General features: G+C 38.2%; 1 protein-coding gene across 1 annotated transcript in view; it reads left to right on the plus strand.

Moving 5' to 3' along the window:
* The first annotated feature begins 7762 nt into the window (after positions 1-7762).
* PXDNL (peroxidasin like) overlaps positions 7763-19838 on the plus strand; it is a 513952-nt gene continuing 501876 nt past the window's right edge. The window contains exon 1 of the mRNA XM_030937395.1: positions 7763-8173. Within this exon, the coding sequence (XP_030793255.1) occupies positions 8010-8173 (164 nt within the window). The 5' untranslated portion in view covers positions 7763-8009. The remainder of the gene's footprint in view (positions 8174-19838) is intronic.

A 19838-nucleotide genomic window follows, 5' to 3' on the forward strand; every position in this document is an offset into this window, starting at 1 on the left:
TTGTTCTCCCATGGCCTGACTTTTATGTTTGTCTTCTTCTTTTTAAATTTAGGCAATCTCAGTATACCTATGGATATGCTCAATTATGGCATACAGTTGTCTTTATTTGGACATCTCACTGTCTTTTGACTATTGCCATCTCTGAAGAGTATGGAAGTTTTTTTAAAATTTATTTTTATAAAATATTCAGTAGGTAGGGAAATTTGTAAAATATGAAGTATAAGAAATAATTTAGTGTACATGTAGGTACATATATGTGTACCCATTAGGTTCAACTGATAGCTTTACAGTCTCCTTGTGCCCCTTCCCAACCACATCTTAATCCCTCCCTGCTCAGGAGGCGGGATTTTGTGTTTGTCATAATCTGCCTTTTGTTCTCAATTTATCACATGCCTGCATCTCTAAACAATGTATTTGGCTTCATACATGCTAGGGTACTACTGTATGCATTCGGCAGCTCTCTTTTTCACATTACCTTTCTGAGATTGCCCCATGTCGTATGTTCTGTTACATTCACACTTCACAGTTTATTCTACTGTTGGTGGACATTTTTTGTCCCCTCAAATAGTTGTGAACATTCTTTTATGTCTTGTGACTGTACATGTGTGAGTCTGCTTAGAGTGTACATCTAGGAGTAGAATCACTGGGTCTAGGGAAATCATTTCTGTTCACTTTTACCTAGGTGGTGCAAATTTGTTTCCCAAAATAGTTTAACAGTATGTTTCTTCTAGTAATGTTTAAATATCCCAGTTATTCCACATCTTCACCTACACATGACAGACTTTTGCCTCTTTGGCAGTGTGAAATACCTTCTTTGGGAACTTTGTAACTTATGAAGGTTATTTATTAAGGGGGTTTTATCTTCAAGTGTTTCTTGGTTTTCTGCAAAGTGCTGTTCAAGTCTTTTGTAAAATTTTTTATTGAGTAGTTTCTTTTAAAAAATTGTTTTGTGGGATTTCCTTTTGCAGTCTAGATATTATTCCACTGTCAGTTATGTGTGTTGCAAGTATCTTTTCTCAGTTTATGGTTTCTTACTCTGTTTATGATGTTTTTTGATGAATTGACATTTTCAATTTTAATTGCCAGATTCATCTTCCTTCACCCTCAGTCTCAAGGTCATGGAAATATTAACCTATATTTTCTTACAGAAGGTCTGTGATATTGTGTTTCACATTTAAATCTGCACAATAGCTGGAATTGATCTTTATGTATGGTGAGAAATAATAGTCCGGTTTCTTTTTTTACTTTATTGATCAACTGTTTGAGAACCATCTTTTGAAAAGTTTCTTTTTTCTTCTCTGATCTGCAGTGTTAACTTTATCGTAAGTTTTCATGTATTTTTGGTGTGTGTCTAGGCTTTCTTTTCTGTTTTATTAGTCAGTTTATATAACCCGGTGCCAACACTACACAATTTTATTTACTGGAGATTTACAATAATTCTTGATCTAGTAAGATAAATCCCTTCACTTTATATGCTAGGAGTTTCTTGAACTTGTAGACTGTAGACTTCAAATTTCAGAATTGGCTTCTCAGATTACATACACATACACACACTCCTCTTTGGGAGTTCCTTGGGAATCACTTTGAATTTATAGATCAGTTTATGCAAGAATCAACATGTTTATGATATGGAGTCCTCCAGTCCATGAATATGGCACTTCTTTTTTTTTAGACCTTACTAAGTATGGTTTGGCTCTAAGGTCTAATATCTTTTGTCACATTTGGTTGCAGATATATTTTTCAATGGTGTAGTTTATTAAAATTGTATGTTATTCCTTTAATTGTTTTTTGTACATTAATTAAATCCAATACTATCTCTTTTGATTATTTTAGTTTTTTTATAGGAAATCATATATTTGAATAAATGTTATACAGTTTTATTTTTTTTCCTCCTGTTTTTTTTTTATTTTGCCAGATTTACCAGTTGTGGCCTCCAGTATAACTGAATAGTGATGAGCAAGAACAGCCTTATTTGTTTATTTAATTTTAATTTTTTTATTTTTCCATAGGTTATTGGGGTAAAGGTGGTATTTGGTTACATGAGTGAGTTCTTTAGTGGTGCTTTGTGAGATTTTGGTGCACCCATCACCAGAGCGGTATACACTGCACCCTATTTGTAGTCTTTTATCCCTCACCCTCCCTCCCGTCCTGACCTCCATGTCCCCAAAGTCCATTTTATCATTCTTATGCCTTTGCATCCTCATAGCTTAGTTCCCACATATCAGTGAGAACATAGATGTTCTCGTGGTATTTGATTTTCCATTTCTGAGTTACTTCCCTTAGAAGAAGAATCTCCAGTCTCCTCCAGGTTGCTGCAAATGCCATTAAAATTCCTTTTTATAGCTCAGTAGTATTCCATCGTATATATATACACCACAGTTTATCCACCTGTTGATTGATGGGCATTTAGGTTGGTCCATGATTTTGCAGTTGTGAATTGTGCTGCTATAAACATGTGTGTGCAAATATCTTTTTTGTATAACTTCTTTTCCTCTGGTAATACCCAGTAGTGGGATTGCTGGATCAAATGGTAGTTCTACTTTTAGTTCTTTAAGGAATCTCCACACTCTTTTTCCATAGTGGCTGTACTAGTTTACATTCCCACCAGCAGTGCAGAAGTGTTCCCTGATAACCGCATCCCCAGCAACATCTACATTTTTTTTTATTATGGCCATTCTTGCAGGAGTAAGGTGGTATCACATTGTGGTTATGATTTGCATTTCCCTAATCATTAGTGATGCTGAGCTTTTTTTTCATGCTTTCATGTTTGTTGGCCATTTGTGCATCTTCTTTTGAGAATTGTCTATTCATGTCCTTAGCCTACTTTTTGATGGGATTTTTTTTTTTTTTTTTTACTGATTTCTTTGAGTTCCTTGGAGATTCTGGATATTAGTCATTTGTTAGACACACAGATTGTGAAGATTTTCTCCCACTCTGTGGGTTGACTGTTTACTCTGCTGACTGTCTGTTTTGCCGTGCAAAAACTCTAAGTCCCAGTTACTTATCTTTGTTTTTATTGCATTTGCTTTGGGTTCTTAGTCATGAAATCCTTGCCTTTGCCAATGTCTAGAAGGGTTTTTCCAGTGTTATCTTCTAGAATTTTTATACTTTCAGGTCTTAGATTTAAGTCCTTAATCCATCTTGAGTTGGTTTTTGTGTAAGATAAGAGGATCCAGTTTCATTCTCCTACGTGTGGCTAGCTGATTATCTCAGCACCATTTGCCGAAAAGGGTGTCCTTTCCCCACTTTGTTTTTGTTTCCTTTGTCAAAGATCAGTTGTCTGTAAGTATTTTGGTTTATTTTTCTGGGTTCTCTATTCCATTCCATTGGTTTATGTGCCTATTTTTATACCAGTACCATGCTCTTTTGGTGACTGCGGCCTTATAGTATAGTTTGAAATCAAGTAGTGTGACGCCTCCAGATTTGTTCTTTTTGCTTAGTCTTGCTTTGGCTATGTGGACTCTTTTTTGGTTCCATATGAATTTTAGAATTGTTTTTTCTAATTCTGTGAAGAATGATGATGGAGCCTTATTTCTTATTTTACTGCCTTTGTATGTTCATTTTTAAGTAAATAGCTTGGTGTGTTTACAAAAAAATGTTCTGCAGATGTTCATTGTAGTGTTCTATTAATGCCAGTTGAATAAATTAAAATTGTGTTCAAATTCAATATAGCCTAAGTAAATTTGTGTGTGTGCCCACATCATCTGTCAACTGTGGAGAGAGACTTGGCAAAAGCTCTCATTTTGATGGTAGAATGTCACCTTTTTTCTTGTAATTCTTTTGATTTTTGCTTTACTTCGGTGTGATAGTATATGGATTATGTCCATTTGGTGATTTGAACCTTTAACATCATGTAGGAGCACTCTTTATCTTTAGTAATATTCTTTGCTTCAAAGTCTATTTTGTCTGATACTCATTTAGCAGTTTTCTTTTGGTGAGTAGTCACCTAGTATATCTTTATTCTTATTGTTAACTTTTTTTGTATCCTTATGTTTTAGGTGTGTTTCTTATAAACAACATATAGCTGAGTTTCTTAAAAGTTACTCTGGCAGTCTTTGAATTTTACTTGAAGCATTGCATTCTTTTCATTTTCATTGTTACTATAGAGTGATATTTTGTGCTATATATCTATCAAGTTTTTCTTTCTCCATTTTTTAGGATTGATTGTTTCTTTTGTTTTTTGTCCATTATTAGTGGAAGTTATATATTTATTTTTTCTTCTCTCTTAGTGATTACTCTCGACATTTTAATGCACTCACCTAACATAAACTTCTGAAGTTAGTTACTTTCCTACCTGATACAAGGTACTTCAGAATACTTCAATACACTCTGGAGTAATTACCTCAAAACTATATGCTAGTCTATTGTGTTTGAACTATAAAATTTTAAGCCCCTATGGTACACCGTAACTATTACTTATCTAACCAATGCTTAGTTTTACTCCCACTTACACTTGTTTTTTGCTCGTTATTCCTTCTTCATTTTGGACCAACTCAATTTCCTTTTGCCTAAAGTACATCCTTTCAAATTATTTTAATGAAAGACTGTAGCTAACTTATTTTTTTCTGTCTGAAAGTGTTTTATTTTGACTTCGTTCTTGAAAAATATGTCCATTTGTTATAGAATTTTAAATTAACACTTTAAGACACAAGAGTTATGATTTCTTTGCATTCTGGCTTTCATTGTAGCTATTAAGTCAACTGACAACATTCCTTTGAAGGTCATCTGTCTTTTATTTCTGTCTGCTTTAAAAATTTTATCTTGACATTGTTAATATTCTTGTCTTGGCACAGTTAATTTTCTGTAGTTTGATATAATGTGCCTGGGTATGAATATCTTTTCATTTATTCTGCCTATTCTTGTAGCTGTGTGGGTTCGTCTCTTTCATCAGTTCTAGAATTTCTTGGCCATGTTTTTTCTTACAAATATCATCTCAACTTTATGTTTCTCAGCATTGAAATCTAGATTTCCTTAGATAGTATCTCCTATCACGAATCTTCTCTTTAGTTGCTTTAAATCTGCTGTTAAACCCTTACATTGAGTTTTAATATTTGTTATATTTAAATTTGTAGTTCTGTGTTTTCAAGTCTGCCTGGTTGTTTTATAGTCTTCTACTCTTTATTATGTTCAATTCTGTAAACATACTGCCTAATTCTATTCTATGTTGGATTCCAGTATCAGAACGCTTAAAGTGGGCTCATGCTCATAAGGTTTGATGGCTAGCTTTCATAACACTCTTTGTTTCTTTTGTATTTTGTGGGCTTTGACTGAGCTTGTATTGTAAACTGTGGGAATTATTAGAGGCCCCAGGTGGTTTTTGCCAGGAGCACTGCCAACTTATGACCTTTATAAATGCTCCACTTAAAGTTTTTTGTACCATCCAAGTAGAGTTGCCCGAAAATCCATGTGAAGGCTACTTTGGAGGTACCACGCCTCCAGGAAGATTTGTTTGCTGCCTCCCTATTTCATAGCAAGCTTTGAAATAGGTCATTTTCCTTGTGTCTTCTGGTTTGTGTAGGTGGGTGGGTGCAAGTGGAGGCAGGGGGCAGAATTATTTCTAGTTCATCCTTAAGATATGGCTGTGGCTTTATGCAGGAGATTTTTGAAATAAGACTCTCTCCTAAGAAAGGACTCTTCTTTTTCCTGTATCCCTGCTACTCCAGTTCCTGCAGTTCCTTTTCACAGGGTTGGGCAGACAGTCTTAAGCTGCGCCGACCTTCATTGTTTACCCACCTTACTGGCTACTCATGTTCACTTCATTTTTTGGATTCTTGTATACATCTTACTGATTTCCTCAGTAATAGCACATTGATGCATTTATATAATTTTAAAAGTATTTTAATAAATCTAGCACATTTAGTCGTTTTCAGCTGGAAAGTTGTCCTAAGTCACTGTCCAGAAGGACTTGCGATCATGAGCAGGGTCATGCCTTGCAGTTCTTAGTCGTGTATTGACAGTTGGTAATCAGTAGGTTTTTTTTTTTCATTCAACATAAGTTTAGATTTCTAAAGTGGAAAGTTTTTTGTATTTTTTTTTTTCCTGTAAAAAAAAAAAAAAAATGTATTATGGGCTGGGTTCGGTGGCTCACGTTTGTAATCCCAGCACTTTGGGAGGACAAGGCGGGCAGATCACAAGGTCAGGAGATTGACCATCCTGGTCAACATGGTGAAACCCCGTCTTTACTAAAATACAAAAAATTAACCAGGTGTGGTGGCGGGCGCCTGTAATCCCAGCTACTCAGGAGACTGAGGCAGGAGAATCACTTGAACCTGGGAGGCAGAGGTTGCAGTGAGCTGAGATCGCGCCATTGCACTCTAGCCTGGCAACAGAGTGAGACTCCATCTCAAAAAAACAAGAAAACTTTATGAATGCAAGATTTTTTAAAAATAATTTGAACTGACAACAAAGCACAAAAACTTGCAGAATTTCTTTCCTTCGACCTAATTAATATACACCCTTAGCTCAATGACTTTTAGAACTGCATGTCTTGCCTTTATTTCCCTCCCGAACTTACATATTTCTGAGCCCCTACCCTTTTTAAGTCTGCTTTATGAATGCAAGATATTTTTATATTTTATATTGTTTATTTTTTTTGTTTTTTATATTTTGAATTGCAAACAAGGCAGAAACCTGCAGGTCTTGTCTATGTCCTCCAAATCACAGGCACTGCCAAGAACATAGTGATTTTTGGGGGGGATTTTAAGGAATAAATTTCCTTTATTGGCTTTATTGGTATACTTGGACAATAAAAGTCAAGTGAACAATGTCAAACATAAAGTTGAAATCATTTTTGTTCATGGAGATTAGTTTTTTTAGATCTTTTTACATCTTAATCTCCCCAGAATCACATATTTAGATGTGAACATTTTGCCAAAAGAGGGCAGTATTCGCCTACAGTAGAATGTAAAGGGACTGAAAAATTTCTGCAGAGAGAAGGATGAACTTATTTTCCTCTTAACATTGGTCTACTAATCTGATCATCTGGGATTGACCATGCAAGTTTTAATTTGTGTTCTATTACTTTTATGTATTTAAAACATTTTTGTTTGAAAATGTTAGTCTTTAAAGATAAAGCCAAAAATCTGTTTTAAAATACCTGCTTACAGAATGACCAAAAAGTAGATGTTTTCATATTTATTAAGTTTTCACACATACCCGCAACGAGGGGCTGCTCACTTCAGGGAAACATGACCAGTTCAAACTGATGAAAAGTCTGCAGCCAGCAGGGCCACTGCTGCCAGCGTGTCCTGAGGGAGCTCGCACCTGTTTGACTTTACATATACATACTTAGGTTTGTCCATCAGTTGTCTCCTCTTCAAGGAGGTATGTGAGTTCGTGGTTTTAAGCATATAAATTTAAACGTTAAATATTAAAAGAAGAAATCAGAAGTAGCCCGTTTGAGTCTTACATGACTGAAATGTGTTGGGTTTCAGAAGCAGAATATATTGAAGGAAATGAAACCATTTTTTTTTTAAAAGAGCATAGTTTGGAATAAGGAAAGAATATGTGCAGTTAGATGAATGAATTAGAACTCTGCCTGCCCTTTAGGGTTTGGTAATGTTACCAGATGAAAAAGAAGAAAAGCTATTCTGCATTGTTTGAATACATTATTAATCAACTTGGGCTTCAAAGGGACAGCTAGGGGCCAAGAGACTGGGGTTTTCATCAAATGTGCAGTGGAAGCAACTTTGGGAAAGTTTGTTTTCATTATGCTGCCTAAAACACAGGGTGTTTTATAAAGAGGCTTTTGCATTGACAAGCTTCTCAGTCCTCGCCTCTGGGAGTCTAGTGCCTCCTAGAGCCGCTTGTGCCCTCAGCCCTGTAATGTGATATCCCTCCCCCTGGATTGGTCAGAGGGGTGTCCTTTCCCTGGGAGCCGCTTTCCACCACTGCTCCCAAACTTGGCTCAGCCCAGCAGCCACCATCACCACCACAGCGTTTGCTGCTGCAGCTGCAGCTGCTGCTGTCCCTCCGGCTGCTGCTTCGCGTGGCCAGCAGTGAATGGAGCGATGGAGCCGAGACTGTTCTGCTGGACCACTCTCTTTCTCCTGGCCAGGTGGTGCCTACCAGGGTTGCCTTGCCCCAGCCGGTGCCTTTGCTTTAAGAGCACCGTCCGCTGCGTGCACTTGATGCTGGACCACATTCCTCAGATACCACAGCAGACCACAGTTCTGTAAGTTCACACAAATTCCCCGGAAACCCTGTTCCACAATGCTTCATTGCTTCTCTGCTAGGACCTGTGTCCTTTTAATTTACGATTCCTAATGCTCTCCCTGCTTGTATACTTAGAAGAGGCTTCTCACTTTTCAAACCGTTTCATGGTTCTGCTCTATTAGACTAGAAAAATGTGAGCAATGATGAGTTGACATAAATATATTTGTTTTGGATTCAGTTCTCTTCCAGCATCTTCCAGAACTTACGATTGAGAATTCTCATCTTCAACCTTCCTTCAGTAATTTTCCTGCATACGTCAATTTGTTCCTTTTCATCCTCTGCTCCCAAATCTTTGGGCCTCTTAATTGGTCAGTACATGTCAGCCCCATTTGGAAGGAACTAATTTAACTTTAGGGTGTGGTTTCAATTGATTATATGCTGACAAATTGTTAGGCTTTGTACTGTGTGTACCTCCTGGGAGGGTGAAGTCCTGAGCCCTCAGCACTTGAAGCACTGTCGGTCCCTAGAACAGACCCTCAAATGGTCCAGTTGAGTTCTTGAATGCTTAAAAGCCTTGTGGAGCAACTGCTTAGACTAATCGGCATCTAGGAGGCATTACAGGGTAGTAGGGCAAACCAGAATTTGGGAGTCAAACAGGTCTGAGTTCAAATCCTGTCTTCTCATCTTTAATATTGAGGTAATAAACCCAAACATTTTAATTTATTTAGATTAAGTCATAATTAGATAATTAGAAGGGTAAATCACAAAAGAAGAAAAGGATCTGTTTCTAGGGTCTATTTAAAAAGAAAACAACAACAACAAATTCAAAAATGTAAGAAAAAATAGAAGAAAAGGAAAAATGCTGAAAGATGCAGCCTAAAGAGGTTTCCTGCTCTATAATAAATGTTTTGTGGGTTGTGTCGTGTTCATGGAAGACAAAACTGCTTGTGGTGTTTCAAGTCCATTCTTGGGCAGAGGGAAATAGCTTAAAATTTCTGGAATTTTGAGATATGTTTAAGAGGATCATTGCCACACATTTGTCAGTCATAATCATGAAATGAGGACTTGGTAATAAAAAGTCCAATTTGATGGTATTTACATAGAAAATGACATTATCCATAGATTTTCATTTCTGTAAAGCATTTCATTAATTTTATATGCATGCACATATCAAAATAAGTCTTACTGTAATAACTAAAAAGATTCTTGAACTTGAGAGCACTGCTTATTGCTATGTGAACAGCACAGTTCTGCAGGTGCCTTCAGACTGAGAACCAGCCATTTGTCCTTTTGTAATGACAGTTTTTTGGTAGATAGCAGCAAAGCCTTAGAGAAGGGGCTGCTTGTCTAATCAAGTGTCTTGGAGCTACCTGAGGTACAACTCGACCTAAATTTTGTTTCCTAGGTGTTTCAAAGAAGAGATTAGCACCCATTAGACGCACACTTCTAAATGTAATGAGCAGAATTGAAATGATGTTGTCAGTATTGTCATGCAGAATCCTCCACTGTGTTTAAAAATAAAGCTTAATGGTGGATTCTCAGGCCCTTGGCCAGATCCCTGTCTGGGAGTCTCGTGCCACCACTTACAAAATGTGTTTGTTGCCTTGGACAAATTCTGAACTTCTTGGTGTCTCAGTTTCCTAATCTTAAATGGAGATGCTAATAGTGTTTGATATGGTTTGGATCTGTGTCCCCACCCAAATCTCATGTTGAACTGTAACTCCCAATGTTGGAGGTGGGACCTGGTGGGAGGTGATTGGGTCGTAGGGGCGGATTCTCATGGTTTAACACCACCTCCCTTGGTATTGTCATGGTGAGAGTGAAGTATCACAAGATCTGGTTGTTTAAAAGTATGTAACTCTTCTTGCCTCTGTCTTCCTTTTGCTCCGGCCATGTGAAGTTTCGCTCCTCCTTTGCCGTCTGCCATGATTGTAAGTTTCCTGAGGCCTCCCCAGAAGCCCAGCAAAAGTTGCTATACTTCCTGTACAGCTTTTCGAACCATGAGCCAATTAAACCTCTTCTCTTCGTAAATTACCCAGTTTCGGGTATTTTTTTTTATCACAGGGTGTGAGAACAGACTAATGCAGTGTTCACCTTATTGGTTATTTTGAAGATTTAATGAATTAATGCATTTTAAGTACCTAGGAAATTGTCTAGCTCTAGTAAACACTATGGAAGTTTTCGCTATTAGTATCATGTTTGCAATTCAGGACAGGAATTACTAACTTAAATATCTCTGGGAATCTGCCAGTAAATAATTTGAGGGAAGTGGGGTAGATGAAAGACAGACTACTGTGTGATGAATAGCAACTAGCCTGAAGCTTAGAGTATCTGGGGATGGTAATGAAGGCAGAGGCAGCTCTTGCTAATGAGGCAACCAGTTACTTAGCTAATTGATGGCCTTTGGGGATTTGGGCCATAGTTTCAAGAAAATATAGAAGCCAAAAGTGACATTCCCTAGCTTTTCAATATTAGCAGCTAATTACATTTTTAGAAATGGAAAGGCAAAAATACACAAGCCCAACCATGCGTATTTGTAGGTTGCTTTTTGCCCTTCAGTGTGTGACTTCCACTAGAGAAATGGTATAAAAGCTGAGAAGTATATGTAAAACCTGTAAAAATTGGTCCTCTACTCCTCTGGGGCTAAAAGTCCTTGATGTAGGGTTGCATTTTATGTCAACAATATCATGAAAGGTGACAATAACAATTATGGAAAAGAAAAAACCAATTAAGTTTTGAAAACTAAGGCAAATGGAAGCTGAGTGAATTTCTTCCCAGCAGTAGACCAGTAGTTTTTGTTAAACCACCCTTATGTATGTTTATTGTCACTATAACATGGAAATGATGTAAATAATATATTTAGCTCTGCAAATGACCAACATGCTTAGTAAATGCTAATTAGTAGTATTGTTAAAATTAGTAGTATTGTTAAAATGGATTTTTTCCCGTTTTACATGTTTCAAAATTTTAACCTGAATGCAGAAAATATTTTCCTAAATCATAGATAAGAAAACTGTATTATTTTAAAGACTGGTTATAGTTGATCAGGGTTTTAAGTTTAGACAAATGCAAAACTGTCTCTCCAAATTTTAATTTCATTCCTCCTATAAAGATATCATTGTGTTTCTAAACTAATAGCATTTACCAAAAAGCCTGTTGCCATTGAGAAAATTTCACTCTTTATGCTGTGGATTTTAGTAAAACAAATCTTTCAGAATTAGAATTTGCAAACAAAAAAAAAAATGTCCAGTAACGAACACAGTATCTTTAGGGAGCCTGTTCAGTAATCAGAAGCAGTATATGGTGAGTGTGATTTGACTCTATCCTATCCCAGGATCATTAGGTTGCACTTTCCTAATTTGCTTAGTTACTAGTTAAGAAATGGACTCAGTGACTGCAAATTGAACATGCTCTAAAAACCACCTTGATTATATTAGAATACTTTTTAAGCTTAGGGCTGTTTTAATGATTGAGGATTTTCCTAAAAGTCATAAATACAAAAGTATTTACAATGTGAAATTCTAAGCATTTAATTTAAAGGCATTTTATTTATGTGGAAAGCTTTCTTTGCTGTCCAAATAATACAAAACTCGAGGAACAAGATGGGGGTGGGGAATTGGAAAATGTCTTAAGCTCAGTCATGAAAAAGTGTGTCCAGCTGATAAAAATTTCACCTTGTTCAAGAAGAAAATAGAATTCCTTCAGCTCTTTCCAATTTCCATTCATTTATATATATATATATATATTTTAATATATATAAATAAAAAGTGATGTTATGGAATAATAGGGAGCAGCTGCAATCTGAGGCAGCAAATACACATATATATAATTTTATAATTTGAATTATATATAAAGTTTTATAAGCTATATATAAAATTTTATAATTTATATATATATATATAAAATACAACTTAATAGGGGTTACTTTTACCTTTGTTACAAAATTTTTTGTAGCTTGTTTGTAACTGACATAACTTGCTGGCTTTGAATGATCACTTGGCAGTAATGAACAGGCCTGATCTCTTTGGACCTTCACCCACCTGGCATTGTTGAGGGGAAGCGCAATGGGACCCAGATGAACTGTGTAAACATTCAAACTTCCCCCAGTGGTTGACTTGTTGGGGAGAGAAATGAAACTGAAAGTGGCTGTCACTGACCTCCTGACTCAGGCCAGTGTGATCCTGTGGAGAGGGGCTGGAAGAGGCTGTTCTGGAAGGAAGGGCAGGTGAGTGTGGATGGAGCCCAAGCAGGAGAGTGGACGCAGGGACAATGTGGAGGAGACAGCTTGAGGAGGTAGAGGAGTAAAGGCCAGCACCACTGGCCGAGGTGTAATGTACCCTGGAGACTTGGGAGTCATCCTTCAAGAAACCTGCATGTTGTGCACATGTACCCTAGAACTTAAAAGTATTAAAAAAAAAGAAAAGAAAAACAAATGGACAAATTGCTTTAGAAGGTCAGTGGGGCCAGGATATCCTACAACAGCTTGTACTTAGATGGCATATGCTGATTAAATTATTAGAACAGTGTTCCCTACACTAAACACTGCCTTTCAACCCTACTGTAGATTCTATAAATGAAGTGAAGGGGTGGATGTATTATGGAATAATAGCTTTGTGGGGAGTAGCTGCAACCTGAGGCAGCAAAGCTGTGGTCCCTGTGCTAGTTGGAGAGCTACTACACATGGGAAAAGTTGAATGACAGTACAAGTCTGGTGTTAGAAGGACCAATTCTGCTTCTGTATTTATGGAGTGAAAAGGGATGGTGAATGTCCTCGTTTGTCAACTAGATGGGCAACAAAGACAGAGAAATGAGTGGAAAAGAGGAGAAAAAAATTGAATCATTGAGAGTGTGAAACCAAAATAAATCCTGGGGCCCCCCAAATCACTAAGCTAAAGGGAAAGGTCAAGCTGGGAACTGCTTAGGACCAAGCATTAGGACCAGACTTTGAGCCTCCCATTCTACTTAAAGTCACCCCTCTTCTCACTGAGATAAATCTGTATCCGATTGCCTCCTTTGGAGAGGCTAATCAGAAACTCAAAAGAATGCAATCATTTGTTTCTTATCTACCTATGACCTGGAAGCCACCTCCCCACTTCAAGTTGTTCTCCTTTGCTTCAAGTTGTCCCACCTTTCCAGACCAAATCAATATTCATCTTACATAAACTGATTGATGTCTCATGTCTCCCTAAAATGTATAAAACTGAACTGTGCTCTATCATGTCATCAGGACCTCCTGAGGCTGTGCCATGGGAGTGTGTCCTCAACCTTGGCAAAATAAACTTTCTAAATTAACTGAGACCTGTCTTGGATATTTGGGGTTCATACATTGTTAAATTTTATTGTGTTTTACCTGGGCATTCTGGTAGAAAGGTAGAAATATATAAGCTCAGGAGGGAAACGGAGGCAAGACATGCAGTTCTGAAAGTCATTGGGCTAATAATGGTATACATTAATTAGGTTGAAAAGAAGAAATGAGATTTCCCAAAGGGAAGAATTCTGGAACACTCCACAGTCAAGCAAACATAAAGAAGAACAAAAGCCAAGATGGTCACCAGTGGTTGTATAGGCTGTGTACTGCACAACTCCAAAGTGTGCTGGGAAATGTGCCCCCTTGCAGCTGTGCTACACAGTGGTCCTGGGGGAATAGGAGGGAAGAGACAGAGGAATACATCCACCAAAGACTCAGGAGCCCAGAAGAGAGTATCGTTTGTTCTTCAAGAGAAAGGAGGGGGGCCACATGTCAGAGCTTGAAGTGGCAGAGTGCAAATTCCACCTCTAAGAAGTTGGAAGAGAGAGACAAGGTCAAGTGAATTTTCTTGTTTATGTTGGTCTGTTTGTTTTTATGAAGGACAGGGAGTGTTTTGTGTGTGGTAGGCAAAGGGAATGAGAGTAGTGTGGGAAGAAAAGGATGTGAGAGCTGAGAAATGGATAGGTTTTCTATTGGACCTCACAGTTTCCAAAGAGAGACGCTCACTGAGATACTGATATAAGCAAGTAACTGAGAGCTTCCTGTCCAGATGAACAGGCAGGACACAGACCTCCTTATCTGGGAGGCAGTGAACCCGGCAGGACAGATGGGAGGCCTTCAACCCACAGTGAGCCAAGGCCTCTGGAAGCCTCGCTGCTGCAGCACATGTTCTAACCCAGGTGCAGAATAGGTCTGACATTGATGCGTCTGGCCCCAAAGGGAGAGAGAAACATTAGAACAATGTTGAGGATACCTGGATGTTCAGCCACTACATTATTTTGTAAATGTATTCCTTTGCTTAGACATGTTTCACAGATAATGTTTATAAAGTTTTGTTTTATTCAATGAAATGTTAAGGTGATGTAGGTTTAATTTATATAAATGTTTATCAAAAACAATTAGGTACCAATATAACTGAAACATCCTGGTATGTTCTTTGTTAGCCTGTATATTCAATTGTGCCCTGAAGTTCAATAAGCTACTTCACAGGATGCATGAAGGGGTGTATCACACAGCCCTTGTTCTTGCTATTATATAAAGTTGGCCATGTCTGACCAAAATTCAAATCACAGACCCTTTTCAAATGCAATATAAAAGCATTCATGGCCGGGCGCGGTGGCTCAAGCCTGTAATCCCAGCACTTTGGGAGGCCGAGACGGGCGGATCACGAGGTCAGGAGATCGAGACCATCCTGGCTAACACGGTGAAACCCCGTCTCTACTAAAAAATACAAAAAACTAGCCGGGCGAGGTGGCGGGCGCCTGTAGTCCCAGCTACTCGGGAGGCTGAGGCAGGAGAATGGCGTAAACCCGGGAGGCATTGCAGTGAGCTGAGATCCGGCCACTGCACTCCAGTCTGGGCGACAGAGCGAGACTCCGTCTCAAAAAAAAAAAAAAAAAAAAAAAAAGCATTCATGTGTTCTGCCTTTTGTTTCAGGCAACACAGTAGCCACAACAAATGACACAGCACAGTTTTATTGTCAAACTCCAGACCAGGGATGTCCAATCTTTTGGCGTCCCTGGGCCACACATAAAATACACTAACACTAACAATAGCTTATGACCTAAAAAAAAATTCAGAAAAAATCTCGTAATGTTTTAAGAAAGTTTACGAATTTGCTTTGGGCCACATTCAAAGCCATCCCGGACCACATGTGACCTGCAGGTTGTGGGTTGGACAAGCTTGCTCTAGACAATGAAGTGGAGAAACTCAGAGTTATGTTTAAAATCTATCTTGTTTTGCTGCTCCTTCTGATTAATTTACATAACTGTTGGTCTTCTCCTGTGATTCTTCATCAGAGTATTAAAACACCAAAAAACAGTAACAGTGCAATTCTGACTGTTTTATGCATGTATTTTAAAATAGAAAAAAAAAGAAAACCTTCAACATGACTCCAGCTAAAAATACTTAAAAAAATTCCTGTCTACTAACTTCTTACTAAGAGCCCTCATTTAACCACAAATGCTACGGAGTGCTAATGATTACATATGCTATGAGAGACATGCATGATATTTTGTGCAAATGATTTCCAAGAGTAATGACATAGATCTTAAGATTCATCTATCTATGTCACCTGGAGTGTGAGCCCCAGGAATAAGTACAAGAGGCAGCTGCCTACATGCATGGTTTGAAACAAACCTAGAGGTCCCCCAAAGGTAGATTTCCCGACAGCTTACCAGTTAGATAAAACTAAATAGAATGACCTCAGTTTATTAAATTAGTGCCTACCAGTCCAGTCCCAATACAATTAGAACATGAGTGGATTGTGTTTTATGAAGGTGCAGCACAAAGTCTACAGAGGCAGGAACCCAAATGGGCTTTGTGTACACTGTTCTTTATTGGGGGAACCAGCCCCCAATATTTCAACATAGATCCTTTCTATTTTCCCTAAGTGTTGGCCGGCCTGAGAAATAAAGAGAGAGTACAAAGAGAGGAATTTTACAGCTGAGCCTCCAGGGGTGACATCACATACCGGTAGGTCCGTGATGTCTGCCTGAGCCGCAAAACCAGAAGATTTTTATTAAGGACTTTAAAAGGGGAGGGGGTGTACGAACAGGGAGTAGATCACAAAGATCACATGCTTTAAAGTGCAATAAAGATCACAAGGCAAAGGGCAAAATTAGAATTACTGATGAGGGTCTATGTTCAGCTGTGCACATATTGGCTTGATAAACATCTTAAACAACAGAAAACGGGGTTTGAAAGTAGAGAACCTATCTGACCTCAAATTTACCAGGGCAGGATCTTTTCCCCACCCTAATAAGCCTGAGGGTACTGCAGGAGACCAGGGTGTATTTGCCTGATTGATGTCTCATGTCTCCCTAAAATGTATAAAACCGAACTGTGCTCTATCATGTCATCAGGACCTCCTGAGGCTGTGCCATGGGAGTGTGTCCTCAACCTTGGCAAAATAAACTTTCTAAATTAACTGAGACCTGTCTTGGATATTTGGGGTTCATACATTGTTAAATTTTGTTGTGTTTTACCTGGGCATTCTGGTAGAAAGGGTAGGGGCTCAGAAATATATAAGCTCAGGAGGGAAACAGAGGCAAGACATGCAGTCTTGAGTCCTTATCTCAACTGCATAAGACAGACACTCCCAGAGCAGCTGTTTATAGATTTCCCCCCAGGAATGCAGTTCTTTTCCTAGGGTCTTAATATTTAATATTCCTTGCTAGGAGAAGAATTTAGCGATATCTTTCCTACTTGCATGTCTGTTTATGGGCTCTCTGGAAAAAGAAAAATATGGCTCTATTCTGCCCGACCTGCAGGGAGTCAGTTGGTTGTCTTCCCTTGTTCCCTAAAATCACTGTTATTCTGTTTGTTTCCAAGATGTGCTGATTTCATATTGTTCAAACACCCATGTTTTACAATCAGATTTCATATTGTTCAAACACACATGTTCTACAATCAATTTGTACAATAGTGGTCCTGAGGTGACGAACATCCTCAGCTTATGAAGATAACAGGATTAAGAGATTAAAGTAAGACAGGTGTAAGAAATTATAAGAGTATTATTTTTGGGAACTGATAAATGTCCATGAAATCTTCACAATTTATGTTCAGAGATTGCAGTAAAGACAGGCATAAGAAATTATAAAAGTATTAATTCTGGGAACTGATATGTGTCCATATTAAAATGACATCTTCACAATTTATGTTCCTCTGCCACAGCTCCAGCTGGTCCCTCTGTTTGGGGTCCCTGACTTCACACAGCAGTTCTTCCTGCCAGGAATGCATCCATGGCCATTTTCCCCACACTGAGTCTGCTCATGCTTGTTCTGCAGAAGCAGCTCAGAGCTCACCTCAGGGAAGACTTCTTTCTCCCTGTTACTCCCAGGCTGCATGAAACACTTTTCCTCTCTTATCTGATTCAGGGAACATACCACGTGGAATTAGCATTATTAACTTGTCTTTCTGAGAGACTGAGTTCCTTCAGGGCAGAGAACGGAGAAGATAGACAATATAAAATATATTAACATAAAATATTTTACATACCAATGTATTTTATGTTGGGATATTAACATAAAATATGTTACATGCAGGAATGAGCCAATTGGCCCAGTGAAACTTGAGGGGTGCTGAAAATATTGCCCATTTGAAAGTTTGACATGGGGCAGGCCCTCCATTCTAAGAGTGCTGTGGACCACTCTGTGTTTAACAGGGAGTTGCCTGGACTGAAACGATTTTAGTTGTAAGCCTCACCTATTACCTCACCTGTGTTGACTACTCTTACAGAAAAGACTTGTGGCATGTGCCTGTTCAAAGAGGAAAATAGATTCCAAAGGCAAAAGTTTCTAGGGAAAATGAGGTAAGGGAGAAAAGAGAATTAGAGGCTAAATATTCTGACAAGCAGATATGAGAAATATTTGAGTGCTGATGTGATGGTTAATACTGTAATGCTGTGAGGGGTGGGCATGGGTAGGGAGAAACTTACAAAGATCTCCATCTCTCTAGTTGGCACCCTTGTTTTAAACCAGATGTAGGTGCACAGTAAAATGGTTTGTTCTTCATACTTAGATCAGAATGCCTCCCTACCTGGAGCCGTTCCCTTCCTGGCTCACCTTGCCCTGTTAGAGAGAGGCTGATTTTGCCATGGTCTATATTTTGGCCAACTCTAAACACAAGTATAGTTGAAAAGCTGTTGCAGTGTTGAGAACTTATTTTTAAAATGTTCCCAGTCAGCTAAAAGCAGCCACCAAGTAGGGACTATAACTCTGTTTGCATGGGAATCCTAGAGTGCTCTCATGGCACCAGCCAAAGACAACAATCAATTATTATATTTTTAAACTTCGCAATGTTGGTTATAGTAATAATTATTTTATTTACTTATGCCTCACATTTTCTCAGGAAGAATATCTTTTTTTTAAATTTAATTTAATTTTAAGTTCCAGGATACATGTGCGGGACTTGCAGGTTTGTTACATAAGTAAACGTGTGCTATGGTGATTTGCTCCACCTATCAACCCATCACCTAGCTATTAAACTCCACATACATTGGCTGTTTATCCTGATGCTCTCCCTCTCTGTCCCGCCCCCACAGGCTCCAGTGTGTGTTGTTCTCCTCCTTGTGTCCGTGTGTTCTCATTGTTCAGCTCCCACTTATAAGTGAGAACAAGTGGTGTATGGTTTTCTGTTCCTGTATTAGTTTACTAACTATAATGACTTCCAGCTCCATCCATGTCCCTGCAAAGGAAATTGTCTTGTTCCTTTTTATGGCTGCATAGTATTCCATGGTGTATGTGTACCACATTTTCTTTATCCAGTCTATCATTGATGGGGATTTGGGTTGATTCCATGTCTTAGCTATTGTGAAGCTACCTGTGCATGTATCTTTATAATAGAATGATTTATTTTCCTTTGGGCATATGCCCAGTAATGGGATTGCTGGGTCAAATGGTATTTCTGATTCTAGGTGATTTATATTCCTTTGGGTATATACCCAGTACTGGGATCCCTGGGTCAAATGGTATTTCTGGTTCTAGGTCTTTGAGGAATCACCACACTGTCTTCCACAATGGTTGAACTAATTTACATTCCCACCAACAGTGTAAAAAGGTTCCTATCCACAGCCTTGCCAGCGTCTGTTGTTTCTTGACTTCTTAAAACCCACCACTCTGACTTGCGTCAGATGGTATCTTATTGTGGTTTTCATTTGCATTTCTCTAATGATCAGTGATGTTGTATCTTTTTTCATATGTTTGTTGGCTGCATAAATGTCTTCTTTTGAGAAGTGTATGTTCATGTCCTTTGCCCACGTTTTAATGGTTTTTTTTTTTTTTTTTTTTCTTGTAAATTTGTTTAAGTTCCTTGCAGATTTTGGGTATTAGGCCTTGTCAGATGAATAGATTGCAAAAATTTTTTCCCATTCTGTATGTTGTCTGTTCACTCTGATGATAGTTTCTCTTGCTTTGCAAAAGCTCTATAGTTTAATTAGATTCCATTAGTCAATTCTTGCTTTAGTTGCAATTGCTTTTGATGTTTTAATCATGAAATCTTTGCCTGTGCCTATGTCCTGAATGGTACTGCCTAGGTTTCCTTCTAGACTTTTTATGGTTCTGGGTTTTACACTTAAGTCTTTAATCCATCTTGAGTTAATTTTTGTATAAGGTATAATTTTTGTATAATGAGTCCAGTTTCAATTTTCTGCATATGGCTAGCCAGTTTACCCAGCACCTTTTATTAAATAGGGAATCCTTCCCCCATTGCTTGTTTT

Source organism: Rhinopithecus roxellana, chromosome 9 (genome assembly GCF_007565055.1).
Source record: "Rhinopithecus roxellana isolate Shanxi Qingling chromosome 9, ASM756505v1, whole genome shotgun sequence".
Classification (NCBI taxonomy): domain Eukaryota; kingdom Metazoa; phylum Chordata; class Mammalia; order Primates; family Cercopithecidae; genus Rhinopithecus; species Rhinopithecus roxellana.